Raw genomic sequence first — 15,537 nt, forward strand, 5'->3', positions numbered from 1 at the left:
GGATAGGCCACGAAGACTGAAACCTGTTCTCAGTCCTTCCGGGGCAGGAGCACATTGGCGGGGCACTGTCAGGGAATCTTGCACTCTCTTTGTCTGCGCTGCGGCTGCTCTTGGGGACAAAGAAGACTTTAGTCTCCAGAGATGTCAATCCAGCACATTTCACCAAAATCGCTTTTTAAAAAGGAGAATTGCCAACTTCTGAAAAGGTCTATTTAATAAGGATGTATGTCTATCTGTATCTCATCTTTTAAGATGTGAGCAGTGCAAGTGTGTGAGCCATAGCTGTGAGTAATGGTGATTAAGAAGAAAAAAAAACAAATCTTAGAATAAATCAAGAGGGAAGTGGGATCTAGTGATTATGGCAGGTGAAGGTACTGTGTGATTCAGGACTCACTGGTAGGGAATGAGCTCTAATGACTAGAGCAGGGGATTGGGATTTGGGGCTTTGCTATCTCTGGGTGAAATGGACTAGGCACATTGGAATTACTATTTTATTTTTGTATTCATTCGTTTTAAATGACAGGCTCTCTGATGCATGGTCTGTCTGTCTCTGTTTCATACAGCACTGACTGCTCTGTCAGGGCGTGTCTACACAGCGCTGCATTAGTCCGCACTAAATTCCAGGGTGCACTGGCATGTTGTGAACTAACTGACCCAGGTGGCCACTGCTGGCATGCACTAAAGTTCAGTAGTGCACACGAGGGAACTCTTAGTGTATGCCAGCAAGGGTCTAAGTGAGCCAGTTAGCACAACACAATAGTGAGCACTGGAATTTACACGCCTCTAATGTGGACTAATGCACCGTGTAGACAAGCTCTCAGTGTTTAAAGAAACTACAGTGAGACTATTGAAATCTGTTTCACGGTAATTACAGAGCTTGATACTTGGCTTCATGTAAAAGTATATTTGCACAAAGGCCTTCTAATTCAGTGCAACTCATGTGAAAACAACATCACTCATTACCTTCTGAGGCTGGGATTGGATGACAGGGGATGGATCACATGGTAATTGCCCAGTTCTGTTCATTTCCTTTGAAGCATCTGGCGTTGGCCACAGTCAGAAGACGGGATACCGGGCTAGATGGACCATTGGCCTGGCCCAATATGGCTGTTCTTATTTTCTTTGATCCAGGTACTAATGGAGACTCTTGGTGCCTTGGGTGCTCAATGCCGATGGGCTGCCTGCAACATCTATTCTACTCTCAATGAAGTGGCTGCTGCCCTGGCTGAAAGTGGTAAGGGATTTTGCCTTCTTCAGCGTGCTTTAGAGAGATTCCTGTAAGCCTTTAAGTATCAATACTTTAAAAGAGGACACTGCTCAAGTGCATTATGTTCTGTTTCAAATAGTTTTCCCTTCAATGTAAAATAAACCTTTAGAAGCTTGAAATCTTTACAGTGTTTCTTTATTTATCTCCCTTCTACCTTGTATGTTCACATATGTGTGTAGGCTGGTAAGTTATGAGGCAAGGTTGCATATGTTCATTTATTGTTTAGAGTTACTTAGAAAGCTGGACTGCTCACCCTGCTTTGTTCTTGCAGGGTTGCTGGTGAGTATTAGCCATTCATATTGATTTAATCAAATATATCGCTTCTCAGGAGAGAAAATTCTGTGGATTTGAGATGTAAGGAATGAAACTGGAAATCAAACTTTGGCCTAAGCAGCCTTGGCAAGAAATGTGGTTTGTTTAACATTAGAGGTTAAGATTTTCAAAGCCGTGCAGGGGATTGAACTACACATCTTCTAGTAATTTTAATGCATTTCAATCCCCTGCTCTGCTTTGAAAATCACAGCCAGAAATTTTGCTTCTCTGGAGTGTAAATGTACTTAACAGTTGATATCATCTATTGCTAGCCCCCTCTGCAGTCTGTACAAGAATGCTGCCTGGGCAGCCTTTTGATATGTAAATAACTGTTGCATATGCTGTAAATATTCCTGTCCCTGCAAATGGCTTTCTGTACTATAGCTAGGAATCAAGAATTGGGTCCTCCCCCTCAAGATAGTATATTTGAAGACTGACTAGAACAACAATGAAAAGGTCTTGCGGGGTGGGCCGAACTCTTAGCTTTATGACTTTTTGAAAAGCCCTTTCAAGACAGTCACTCTCCAGTAAGGCTCACTCCTACCTGCTGCCCATGGTACCATGTCAGCACCTCCGCAACTAAAAGAGGCAAGAACCAGACCTCCACTAGAGCGAGCGCTGCATCCAGCCAGATTCTGCCAATATGGGCATTCTCACGGTGACAGGAAGCAGTGCATCACCTTGACCATTCCATCTTTGCCAGGCTAGGGGAGCACTTCGGTGACACTTTCATAGATTGCATTAGTACTGAACTTTCTTCCTGTCTCTATCAGGGTTCCCTGTCTTTGCCTGGAAGGGAGAATCTGAAGATGACTTCTGGTGGTGTATCGATCGCTGTGTCAACGTCGAAGGATGGCAGCCTAATATGGTGGGTCTAAAACATGGTAGGATCTCAAACATCTGGCACATGTAGTAGCAGTTATAAAGGATGATGTCTGAACTATAGCCTAGAGAGATGAAGGGTGGGATAGGGGCCACAAAAGGTTTGGAATTATTAAAATGTTTTTTCCTATTAAACCTCGAATGTAGAGTTCTGTGTTTCTTCATCAACAGCTAATCCTACTCCTTGCCACCTACGTAGCACTTATCTTCAAAGTGCATTACAATTACGAACTGATCCTCACAACATAAGGAATTAACTTATCACTGTCTTACAAGTAGGGAATTGGAGGAGGGGGTTGACTCACTTGCGAGAGACCTTTCATGGAGCCAGTCCGGTTCTTGTCTATACAGGCCAGTTTTACTTAAGTCAGTTTTTAAACCAATGTCGTTAAACTGGTGCAAAGCCCTGTATAAGTGCTCTTACTTCAGTTTGAGCAGTTTATTTCAGTATAACTTTTAAACCTGTTCCCAGTCGACTTAAGCTAAACTGCAAAAAACCACTCAAAGCAAAATAAGCATCCACGCAGCAGTTTGCACCAGTTTAACTAGATCATCTTAAATTCACACCTTAGGTTATACCAAGGCAACTTTCCCATTTAGACAAGGCCTCAATTTCAGAGCCAGGGTTAGGACTCCAGAGACCTTGACAACTAGCCTGGCTGGGCTCATTGTATCAGATTGCAAAACAGTAAAAAGTGTAGCTTCTTGCTTTAATGGCTTGTGACATTTTTGCTCATAGGGCAATCACAGAACCCTGAACTTGGCAAATGAAATAGTTTTCAGTTCTCAAATGTTTTATTCCTACAACACTTGAGACTGGTCCTTGGCTTTGGAGGTCACAATCTAACAGATGGTGGATATTGTGATGTATTTGTATTGCTTACGTTTGCTCATATTGAATTATTTGGGATATATTAGAGTTTTCTTTTGTTAAGTACACCTCTGTTCACTTTATTTTATCCATCCCCTTTAGAAGGATTGGGGAATAGTCAGATAATCCATCCCCTCATCCATAAATCTGCATATGGAAAATTCAATTAAAGAAATGATAAACGGCTTATGTTGGGGAATAAGCTTCCATCAGTTGTGACGGCAATCACTGAGTTGGTGGTGTCAGAGAAATTGAAACCCTTCCTGCACCTGGCACGTTTGTCCTATGATAGTTTGACTCGGCTTCTTGGTTCTGTGAAATGTGTTAGGATGGCTGATGTCGTCTCAGAATTCCTTTTTGTGAGGATGGCATTGTGGATCTGCAGAGCTCTTTGAGGTGGTCCACACGACAGAGCATTCTTCTTCAAGTATATCCCCTGTGGGTGCTCCACCGTAGGATATGCATGAGCCCATGCACTCGTGACTGGAAATTGTAAATAGTAGTTACCGCACTTGTGCAAAGCAGAGCTTTGTGCTCCCATGTGAGAGCCTAGAGGGAGGTGCAGACCCAGTTCCTGCCACTCCAGTTCCTTCTAGACCGCCTGCAGCTTGAGACAACACTGTTGTGATGTCCGCTGTTTACAACTTCCCGCTTTCCTTACCTTTTATCATTTATTTTTTATTTTATTTATTTAGTTATTATTTTCTAGTTAATTTTTTCTTAGTTTTAGCACAGCTTGTTCATGAAGGGGTGGGGGTCCCCTCCTACAAACTTTTTGCATTAGTGCTTTCGCTATTTCCCTGTGTTATGCCTAAAACCCCACGGTTCAAGTCCTGCCAGACCTGCCATTTCCCCATAGTGACAGGCATTCTAGTTGTCTCTGAGACACATCCTGCCAAAGCTTAAATCTGCCTGGGGTTCAAAGGCAGGTCTCATAAAGATAGAGAGGCTAGGTTGAAGCTCCTCTTAGTAGAACACTCTTTAGCTCCAATGGGGTCTGCTTCCTCCTCCCCCACCATACATCGACCTCAGTCTCTCAGGCTGCTCCGGTGGCTTCCAGAGCCTTCTAGGTAGTTCCAGAGATAAAGTCCTCTAAAAGGACGAAGTCCCTCTCATCTACCAAACTCTAGAAAGAGGGGTAGGTCACTTTATAGTGCTGACTCTTAGACCTCGCATCCCATAATGGGACTGCAACATGGCCTTTCATTCACACTTATGCCAAGCACTACATAATCTTACCTGCTTCCAGGGCTGACACTACCTTTGGTGATGATGTCCTCCAAACTGTCTTGGATTTATCTCCTCAGCACCCACCTCCACATTCAGATACTTCTTGGGAGTCTCCTACAGTGGAGCAGGAGGAGAGGTTACTTACCTACACAGTAACTTCAGTTCTTCGAGATGTTTTGTCCCTTCGGGCGTTCCACCTCCCATCCTCCTTCCCTTCTGCAGCAGTCTTCGGCTTCGCGGTTGCAAAGGAATTGGAGTGGCAGTGGGTCTGCCCCAGATATGTCCTCAGATAGGAGGATGAGATGCTGCCCTGTGTCAGCGTAGACCCATGGACACTGCTGTTCACAATCTCCAGTCAAGAGTGCACCAACTCTGTTCTGTGCATGAAGCAAAGTGAAATAAGTCATCTGGGGACAGACATGTGAAGGGGAAATAGCTGCTAAATAGAAAGGGTACGGCAAATTGATCTGGGGGAGATTTGGGAATTACTATTTTAAAAAGAACCTTATAGTCTGACAAGCAGCTGCAATGAGAGACTAACAGGATTCCAGGTTTGCATTGTTGGAGGCATAAAATGCAAATCAAAGGAGAAGGTATTTCTACGTAGGCGATGGATTAGATCTCTGCTGGGATAGTGGACACAGCAATTGTCTGTGCCAGAGGATATAAATGTCCCTTTGGAAGAGAGTGCAGAGTGAAGATGCAGAGATGTTTCTGTTGCCGCGTTTTGGCCCCTCAGAGTTCTCTGAGCCAAGCTGAGCGCACTAGAATCAGGAGGAGATTGATACAGTGCAGCTGTACTAACACTCTGGTCTAACAAAAAGTCTGGCGTTGACTGCAAGTAGCAGCAAAAAGGCAAGATGGGGCTAATGTTCAAAAAGGTTGATTTGCATGAAAAAACGTCCCTGGCGTGTTCATGCAGGTGAAGATTGGTTTGCTAAAATGATAACTAGGAAGGATTCTAATGAAACAAAGATGATGTGTGAGGAACTAAAGGAAAATCAGCATGTGGTGGATCTTGCTCTTAGAGCACTTTGTGTACATTCTGCTGTCTGAAGCTGGCCATCTGTTGAGGCATTTCAGGGGCTCATTCTCTAGGCTCAATGTCCTCTTACCTTATACTCTCCTAGGAAGGAGAAACGTGCTAAAACCCAGAATTCTGCCCTGTTTATGCATTTTCACAAGAGGACTCTCTGCCCTATCAAGTAAATGAGGATTAATGAAACCAAGAGATTCAGTAGTTGTGTGTACCCCAAGTGAAATATGGGTCGCTTGAAAGGAATCAAGAGTGGAGAGTGGGTCTTATCTCTAGTATTTTACTCTCATGTCAGTTGCCTCATTCCATTAGATCTCTAGATTTTAAATGAAAGGTGTAATCTGAGCACAGGTCTGAGAGTCAGGAACTCCTTAGTTCTGATCTGCGCATTGACACCACTCGGTGTCGATTTGGCAAGTCATTTAACCGCTCGGTGCCTCGGTTTCCCCATATGTAGAATGGAGATTATATCTGTTCACACTGGAGTTTGTTTTCTTGTAAAGCACTTGGAAGAGGAAAAGGAGATGGTGTTGATTATTATTTAATATTTTGTGAAGCACTGACAATGTGCTACTCTTTCCAAACATTCAGAAAGGAACAGTTGGTCCCTGCTCTGAGGAGCTCATCATCAAGGGAGAGAGGGAGATTATGGGAATGGGCTCCAATAATAATCAGCACTTTGCATTTCCAAATCACTATATAAACAACTAATGATGGCAGCATTGTGGTTCAATACACACACAGCAAGCCATGTTATCACAGAAGGAAAACTTAGATGGATATTGCCAAGTACTCGTCTGATATTCCATTGTGTGGTGTGTCTGTAAAAGCTGGGAGTGAATTTTGTGTTTGGAATGGAGCTAAAAAGAACAGAGCCGTGTTTAGCAATTATTTGATTCTGTGGGTATGTCTACACTACGAGAGTAGTTCGATTTTAGTTAAATCGAATATGTGCAATCGATATTAGAAAGTCGAACGTGTGTGTCCACACTAAGGACAGTAATTCGACTTTGTCAGTCCACACTACCAGGGAAAGCGTCGACATTGGAAGCAGTGCACTGTGGGCAGCTATCCCACAGTTCCCGCAGTCCCCGCTGCCCATTGGAATTCTGGGTCGAGCCCCCAATGCCTTCTGGGTAAAAAAATGTGGCGAGGGTGCTTTTGGGTAACTGTCGTCATCCGTCAGTCACTACCGCCCTCCCTCCCTCCCTGAAAGCGCCGGCGGGAAATCAGTTCGCGCACTTTTAGATCAGTGACAGCGCGGACGCCACAGCACTGCGATCATGGATCCCGCTGCGACCATCGCTGCAGTTGTGGCCGTTCTCAACGCCTTGCAGCTTATCATACACCTTTCCCTGAGGCAGATGCAGAGAAATCAGGCGAGGAGGCTACGGCACCGCCGTGAGGGCCTGAAGTCGGAGAGTAGCACAGAGCTGTCAGAAACCACGAGCCCCAGCGCCCAGGACATCACGGTGGCAATGGGGCATGTGGATTTTGTTGAACGGCGATTCTGGGCCCGGGAAACAAGCACGGACTGGTGGGACCGCATAGTGCTTCAGGTCTGGGATGAATCCCAGTGGCTGCGAAACTTTCGCATGCGGAAGGGGACCTTCCTGGAACTTTGTGACTTGCTGTCCCCTGCCCTGAAGCGCAAGGACACCCGCATGCGAGCAGCCCTGACTGTCCAGAAGCGAGTGGCCATAGCCCTCTGGAAGCTTGCAACGCCGGACAGCTACCGGTCAGTCGCGAACCACTTTGGCGTGGGCAAATCTACCGTGGGGGTTGTTGTCCTGCAAGTAGCCAAGGCAATCGTCAAGGTACTGCTGTCAAAGGTAGTGACCCTGGGAAACGCGCAGGCCATCATAGATGGCTTCGCCGCGATGGGATTCCCAAACTGCGGTGGGGCTATAGATGGGACTCACATCCCTATCCTGGGACCGGGCCACCAGGCCAGCCAGTACATCAACCGAAAGGGCTACTTTTCAATGGTGCTGCAAGCACTGGTGGACCATCGGGGACGGTTTACAAACATCTACGTCGGATGGCCGGGCAAGGTTCATGACGCTCGCGTGTTCAGGAACTCTGGTCTGTTTAGACGGCTGCAGGAAGGTATTTACTTCCCGGACCACAAGATAACTGTTGGGGATGTGGAGATGCCTACAGTGATCCTCGGGGACCCAGCCTACCCGCTAATGCCCTGGCTCATGAAGCCCTATACTGGCGCCCTGGACACAGAAAAAGAACTGTTCAACTACCGGCTGAGCAAGTGCAGAATGGTGGTGGAGTGTGCTTTTGGCCGTCTCAAGGGGAGATGGAGAAGCTTACTGACTCGCTGTGATCTCAGCGAAACCAATATCCCCATCGTTATTGCAGCTTGCTGTGTGCTCCACAATCTGTGTGAGAGCAAGGGGGAGACCTTTATGGCGGGGTGGGAGGTTGAGGCAAATAGCCTGGCTGCTGATTACGCCCAGCCAGACAGCCGGGCGATTAGAAGAGCCCAGCGGGACGCGCTGTGCATCCGGGAGGCTTTGAAAGCCAGTTTCAAGGCTGAGCAGGGTACCCAGTGACTTTTAAGTTTGTGGACACAGAAGCAGAACTTGCCCCCGTTTCTTTACCCAGTTGCCGTCGACTATCCTCTCCAATCACATACCCCCTTCACCCCCTTCCCAAAAAATAAAATCTGTTCTGTTTTGTTAATGGACACCATTGTCTTTATTACTGTTTTCGCGGGAATGTTTTAAACCTGGGACGCAGACTGTGGCGGGGGGCGGGTTTAGTGTTGTGATGCAAATGATGCTTCTAAACTCCAGGAATGACAGGCTCCGCGGTGGTGGACTGGTTGTTTCAACGGAGCCTGCCAGCCCTCCTGGCCGGGACTGCGTGTATGTGTCGGCTATGTGACTGTCTTGCAGGGGGAGGAGGGTTACAGATCCCCTGCTGCGCGGCTCTGTGATCCAGGGTAAGGACCGCTGCATAAGATCTGTAACTGCCCTCCCCCGCCACCAAGTCACAGAGCAACACCCCCCCCCCCACCACACAGAACATGAAAACCACCTCCCAGACTGACCAGGATAACTAGTCACTGCACTGTATATGTGCCCTGCTGCTGCACCTGCCCCCTGCTAAAGGTGACTGTCCTGTCCAATGACCAAGCCCCTTCCCCCCCTTCAGACAGACTCCCCTCCAAAAGAAGAGGATGGAAACAGAAATGAACAGAAACGTATTCTTTATTAACAACCGCACATGGAACGGGGGGGTGAAACTTGGACGGGGTCTTGTGTGAGGCGGGTAGGAAAGGACTTTTCAAATTTTGGGGAATGAGAGCCTTCTAGTGGTAGAGCAGTCCGCAGGGGTGGAGTGAAATTTTTCACGGCCCCTTCCACCCCTCCGTGTTTGGACTTTGGGTGAGGGGGGTATGGGACTTGGTGGCGGGGCAGGGCAGTTACAGAGAGACTGCAGCGGGGCTCTCTCCTCCTGCCTCCGGTCCTGCAGAACATCCACAAGGCGGCGGAGCGTGTCCGTTTGCTCCCTCATTAGTCCAAGCAGCGTTTGAGTAGCCTGCCTGTCCTCCTGTCGCCACCTCTCCTCCCGTTCAATGTTTGCCCGGTGCATTTGGGACAAGTTCTCCCTCCACTGTGTCTGCTGGGCTGCCTGTGCTCGGGAGCATGCCATTAGTTCAGCAAACATGTCTTCCCGTGTCCTCTTCTTCCTCCTCCTAATGTGCGCTAGCCTCTGGGCAGATGTGGCTGTGGGAATTGGAAAAAGGGAGTGAATTCCTGAGACAGAGCAATGTATCTGTGAACAGAGAACATAGTCTTTCTCTGTGAACAAGACCATGCAGAGCACCTATCACACGCGCACTGAGGACAAGGTCGAATTTTCGGCCCTCGCCTACCGTGCCTGCGGTCTTGCTGTGGCGAGCTGAGGAGCAGGGCTGGACACCGGACTTTGTCTAGCTGGCAAACATGGTAAGCCGTAGACTTGTGGCCGCTTAAAACTTTAAGAGTGGCACTGGCCTCCTTTCACATAGAAAGCAATGCGAGTCTCTGCTGGCAGCAATCCTGCAAGCATGAACTCTGGCCCTGTCCCACCCCCTCGCGGCTGTAAACCGCGTGGCTGTAAACCGGCGGTTGCAGTTCTGTAAAGGGACGGGCAAGCAGTCCCAATACTAACTTTCCCCTACCTAATTCACAGCAGGGAGTCATGCCAGACATCACCCTCCTGAAGGTCTCGGAGAGCCAGAAGGAGAAGATGCTCCGGGACAGCCTGCAGAAACCGGGGCCATTTGCTGCGCTGCTCTGCAAGGCCATGATCCCGGAGTACCTGCTGGCGTTGTGGCAGGGAAACGTGTCCTACCACGGGGGGCCTAATAAGCTCTCCCTGCCCAGGAACCTGCTGATGAGGCTGGAAAAACACCTGCAGGAGGTGTATGAGGAGTTCTCCCCGGAGGATGTCGCCTCTATCCCCGGTTACATTGACCAGTTCTTGGCTTAGGTGCCCTTGGAGGGACAAATGACTGCAGGGTTTTGGGCACTATAATCATGAAGCGGACATTGTGCAATTTTTTGAAAATGGTTCGGACTATATATTGAGGCGCCCAAAGACAGACTAATCATGACACACTTTGCACTGATTCCCCTTTTGTTTGACTTTCCTGTTTACATGTTTTGAAGCACTTTACCCACTGTTAATATTTTCAATCTTCCTGTTTTGTTGCAAATAAATGTTTACATGTTTTAAAGCACTTTAGCTACTGTTAATATTTTAAATATGCCAGTTATGTTGTAAATAAATGTTTAGATATTTAAAACACTTACTGCTTGATCCTTCCCCTGAATCTGTGTCTGGGGTAACGGCGGGGGACGGTTGGTAGGGGATCTCGGTCAGGGTGATGAAGAGCTCCTGGCTGTCGGGGAAATCAGCGGTGCCAGCGCTGTCGACTGCCTCGTCCTCCTCATCTCCTTCTTCATCTTCCCCGTCCGCTAACATGTCGGAGGAACCGGCCACGGACAATATCCCATCCTCAGAGTCCACGGTCAGGGGTGGGGTAGTGGTGGCGGCCTCACCTAGGATGGAATGCAGTGCCTCGTAGAAACGGGATGTGTGGGGCTGGGATCCAGAGCGTCCGTTTGCCTCTTTGGTCTTCTGGTAGCCTTGTCTCAGCTCCTTGATTTTCACGCGGCACTGCGTTGCATCCCGGCTGTAGCCTCTCTCTGCCATGGCTTTAGAGATCTTCTCATAGGTCTTTGCATTCCGTCTTTTGGAGCGCAGCTCGGAAAGCACGGACTCATCTCCCCACACAGCGATGAGATCCAAGACTTCCCGATCCGTCCATGCTGGGGCCCTCTTTCTATTGGATTGCACGGCCATCTCTGCTGGAGAGCTCTGCATCGTTGCCACTGCTGCCACTGCTGCTGAGCTCGCCACGGTGTCCAAACAGAAACTGCGCTTCAAACTGCCCAGACAGGAAAAGGAATTCAAATTTTCCCGGGGTGTGGCTGGTCAGAGCATCCGAGCTCGGACTGCTGTCCAGAGCGTCAACAGAGTGGTGCACTGTGGGATAGCTCCCGGAGCTATTAGCGTCGATTTCCATCCACACCTAGCCTAATTCGATATGGCCATTTCGAATTTAGCGCTACTCCTCTCGTTGGGGAGGATTACAGAAATCGATTTAAAGAGAGCTCTATGTCGAACTAAATGGCTTCCTGGTGTGGACGGGTGCAGGGTTAATTCGATATAACGGCGCTAAATTCGACATAAAAGCCTAGTGTAGACCAGGCCTGTATAGAGTAGCACCAGTAAACAGCTGGGCACGCCCCAGAGCCAGTAGAGGGTGCCGGGAGCCAGGCTTTCAGGCCCTCAGCACATCATCTGCTGTTCATTGAAACCTGCTTTGTGTTCCTTCTGGGACCTGGCCGCTGTCTCCTGCTCTGGTGTGATAACTCATTATGTGCTGTGCTGGGGATGTCACTTCAGCTACCTACCTGGAGCTAGCCAAGGGGAGTGGAGGAGTTAAGGAGGTGAAAATTTTGTCTGTAGTGATTTTTTTCCCAGCCTTTTAACTAGATCCCAGTGGGGGGGAGGGAACCTTGTGAAATCCTGTACAGTGTAAACCTGGGAATAAAAGGCTCTTGCCTGAATACCCTTTAGGATGGTCATGGCTCTATATTCCAGCCAGGTATAGTCCACCCGGTAGTATCACAGAAGGGACTAGACACCTGCATATCTTGAGACTCAAGCAAAGCAGAATTTTCTGGTAACAATGTGCTGAAGTGCTCTTTATTGCCTGGCTGTTGGGATGCAGAGATGACAGTGATTGGCATGCTGTATGTAATGTGGAGCACTCAGCACACACAGTAGAGGGGTGCTGTGTGCTAGTGGAACATAATGGATCCCTTAGACACCCCAACATACCAGCCCAGAGCCATGTGCAGAGCTCTCCATCCTTTTGGTGCACGTTAGGATTAGCTAAGAGGATGTAATTGGAAGTAGTGAGGATTGGGGCCAGGGTATTTGGAAGGGGACCGAAAAGAGGGATCTACCACTTGAGAATCTCTATTAGGTGGCTTTTTCTAATCCTTTCTGTGGGTCTTCAATCACTGCACATCAGGGACCTTGGGTCTTGAATCCTGGTCCTTAGGACTTTTGGGCACTAGCAGGGTCCAGCCTGCCACCCAGGGACCTGCTAACTGTTGTCAGAATAGGAGCTGAGCTCAGACACAGCCCTGGGAGATGACTGGGGGAGCTCCAATTGGTCCACAGCACCTATTTAAACCCAGCACAGGAACAGGAAGTTGTCCGTGCAATTGGGATCCATGTTGTTCTGGATTGTGTGCCTTGTGTTTCCTGCTCCCCTGGCTTCACTTCCTGGTATCCTGTGCTGACCTGACTTTGGTTATTGATCTGTGGTTCTGCTCTCAAGTTTGTTTCCTTCTTCTGATCTCCTGGTAACCTGATCCTGCCTGTCTCCTGACACTTGACTCTATTTCCACTCTGATCTCCTGGAGTCAGACCCAGCCTGACTCCTACTTTGACCACTAGGTCACACTACCCATGTCCCGGTCGTGACAGCAGGCAATGATTATAATCACATCGTGTTAGATAAAATTTTTGGCTGAAAATCCTTGCTCCATCTTGCAGATGCTATTGTATGCCACAGAAAATCCTAAAAATAAAATGAACTAGTATCAAGGAGTATCTGGACATTCACCCTAGTAGTTTATTGTAGCCTGTGCTACATCTTTATTATTGATTACATGTACTTAGTAACTGCCTAGTAACTACATTTTCATGTGCTACCTTACGTTGAGTTTATATAACACTGGCAATGGGTGGATTAGAACTGTGCTTCCAAACTTTTCAGTACCGTGGCTTCTCTACAGATATTTTAAAATTTACTGGCTCCCCACCACCAGATACCTTTTTTTTTTTTTTTTTTTTTTTTTTTTTTAACCAACTCCGGAAGCTAGAAGAGTTCAGGACACTAGTTTCAAGAAGGTCACTAGAGTTTGGACAGTTTTGCATCTTTATTCAACTATATCTTTTATTTAATTATATAATCTTATCAGTATTTTTAAAACTATAATTTGAAAATATGGATTTTTGACGTGTTTGGACACAGCCTAAGATTTTAGTGACATGAATGGGCCTGTTCAATAAAAGTTCTTCCATTATTGCACCTGCTTTGATAAATCTCACATGACCCAGAAGCTGAGCCGTGTTTGCTGTGTCTGTGGATTCATCCAGCTGCAGTGCAAAATATTGACCCTTCTGAGCTTGTTCTGTCAACTGGCCCTGGCCACAAGACAAGAAAATCTAAACATCCTGTACCTATCATCGTATTGTTTACTTTTCTTCCTTTTCTGCTTAACTGCATTAAAATCATCATCATCTTCAGCCCAACATTTGCTATATGTAGACTTAGCACTCAGTAAAAACTGTCCTGTTGTAAAGTAAAATGCACCTGCCTTTTCCTCTGCCCCGCCCCATTCCCCTGTTGGCTGGTGCTGGTGCCGCACGCAGCACTGTCTTAGGGTATGTCTACACTACCCACCGGATCGGTGGGCAGCGATCGATCCAGTGGAGATCGATTTATCGTGTCTACTCTAGACGTGATAAATCAACCCCAGAGCGCTCTCTCGTCAACTCCTGTACTCCAGTGCCGCGAGAGGCACAGGCAGAGTTGACGGGGGAGCGGCAGCAGTTGACTCACTGCAGTGAAGACACCACGGTAAGTCGATCTAAGTACGTCGACTTCAGCTACGTTATTCACGTAGCTGAAGTTGCGTAACTTAGATCGATCCCTCCCCCTAGTGTAGACCAGGGCTTAGTATCTCTTCGTGCTCTTCTCCAACAGGGGGCTTTCAGACAGGAGACTTCCTGCTGAATGCTTCCCACAGCAGCAAGTCTCCCTGTTGGAAGCCCCCTGTAGGAGTGGAGGGCACAGAGAGGCTGCCGGCACCACAACAGCTGCAGCATAAGACGCAGACCCATGGGTAAAACAGGTGATTGTTGAGCTTATTTTATTTGTTTCTTAATTAGAAAAAACAAAAATGGGCATATCAATTAAAAAAAACCTCCTTTTGTGGGTCCCCAAGGGAGCCATAGCTCACTGGATCAGAAAGCTTGAGATCATTTTCCTTCTCTAATTTCTAGGATCCTAGGCTGAATTATGGTTCTTAGTAAGGCGTTAATTTTTCAGAGAGCACTTCACTTGTATTTAATATAGAACCAGCATAAGCAGATCTGCTCATTTTAATTGTTTTAATAAAGCAATAAGTTTGGCTATTAACTTTCCACCATGAGGAGCACATTCTGTAAGGAATGTCTTTTATAGTGTGGCTTTTATCTCCTGTGGTAAAGGGGTTCATTAGGAGGAACTGGACGGTTCAGGGGACTGGTGATCTGCTAGGGAGCCTTGTATTTCTAGGTTCCAAGTTCAAATCCAACCTGGGAAGGTTATGACTAAAAGTTACTGACTAAAGGCTGTTCAGTGGCCTATGTGAAACATGATGGGTTTCCCAATATAAAATTATTATTACATTTGTCATTAGTTGGCCTCACTGTTCGCAGTCGGAGCAGAAAGGCCAGAGACTGGGGTATGGCCAACAAACATTTCCCTGTCACTTCCTGAGATGGTCCCTCCTGCTGGAGCAAGTGAGAGGAGCTTGCACTGCTGCTGTTTGCACTGTCCCTAATCTGGGGATAAATATTGAGGACCTCAGCAATGCCTCTCCAGCCTCATTAAACAAAAGTGTAACCAAAGTGTCATTGCTCTATTGAATAGTCCTTGTCTTGGCTTTGTCTGTGCTGTTGCAATGGCCTACATGATACCAAGACGTGGACTTGCTTCAGAAGCTGGAATTTAGTGATAATTTACCCCTGGTGTTATTAACGAAGGTCAGTGGCCTCGCTGGATTTCAGTACAGTGACTCGGTGCAACTTTCTCATTACAGATCTTGGATGATGGAGGGGATCTGACCCACTGGATTTATAAGAAATACCCCAATATGTTTAAGAAGATCAAGGGGATAGTAGAAGAGAGCGTGACCGGTGTCCACAGGTAATGGAGCTGTATCCACAGCGAGCACGTAGCCCTCTGGGCAAAGGATCCGTGTGTGTCACACTCCTACTCAGCACTCACAAGAAGCTGTGACATACCATATCTCAGACTGTTGCCTGGACTTTGATCCTACAAATACGGCCTTGGAGTAGTTTCCTGTTGGTGTGGACTAGCTCTTAAAAAATAAAAAGTCACATTTATTCTCCTCTATCTAAAAATAAACTTAAAGACATCTAATGATCTGAACCTGAGACTAGGAGGTAGGAACTTCTGAGTTCTCATTCTGATTCTGCCATTGACTCTTGTGTGACCTTGAGAAAACATCTAACCTCTTGCTTTCCCCTCTGTAACATGGGGATAATACGTGCCTGCCTTGC

The 15,537-nt window shown here is 47.2% G+C and overlaps 1 protein-coding gene across 1 annotated transcript in view; it reads left to right on the forward strand.

The window, feature by feature from the left end:
- AHCYL2 (adenosylhomocysteinase like 2) overlaps positions 1-15,537 on the forward strand; it is a 79,622-nt gene that overhangs the window by 42,121 nt on the left and 21,964 nt on the right. The window contains exons 5-7 of the mRNA XM_024193102.2: positions 1,132-1,234; positions 2,353-2,447; positions 15,054-15,160. Coding sequence (XP_024048870.1) covers positions 1,132-1,234; positions 2,353-2,447; positions 15,054-15,160 — 305 coding nt within the window. The remainder of the gene's footprint in view (positions 1-1,131; positions 1,235-2,352; positions 2,448-15,053; positions 15,161-15,537) is intronic.

This window comes from Terrapene carolina, unplaced genomic scaffold, assembly GCF_002925995.2.
Source record: "Terrapene carolina triunguis isolate 2854851 unplaced genomic scaffold, T_m_triunguis-2.0 Scaffold68, whole genome shotgun sequence".
In the NCBI taxonomy this organism is placed as follows: domain Eukaryota; kingdom Metazoa; phylum Chordata; order Testudines; family Emydidae; genus Terrapene; species Terrapene triunguis.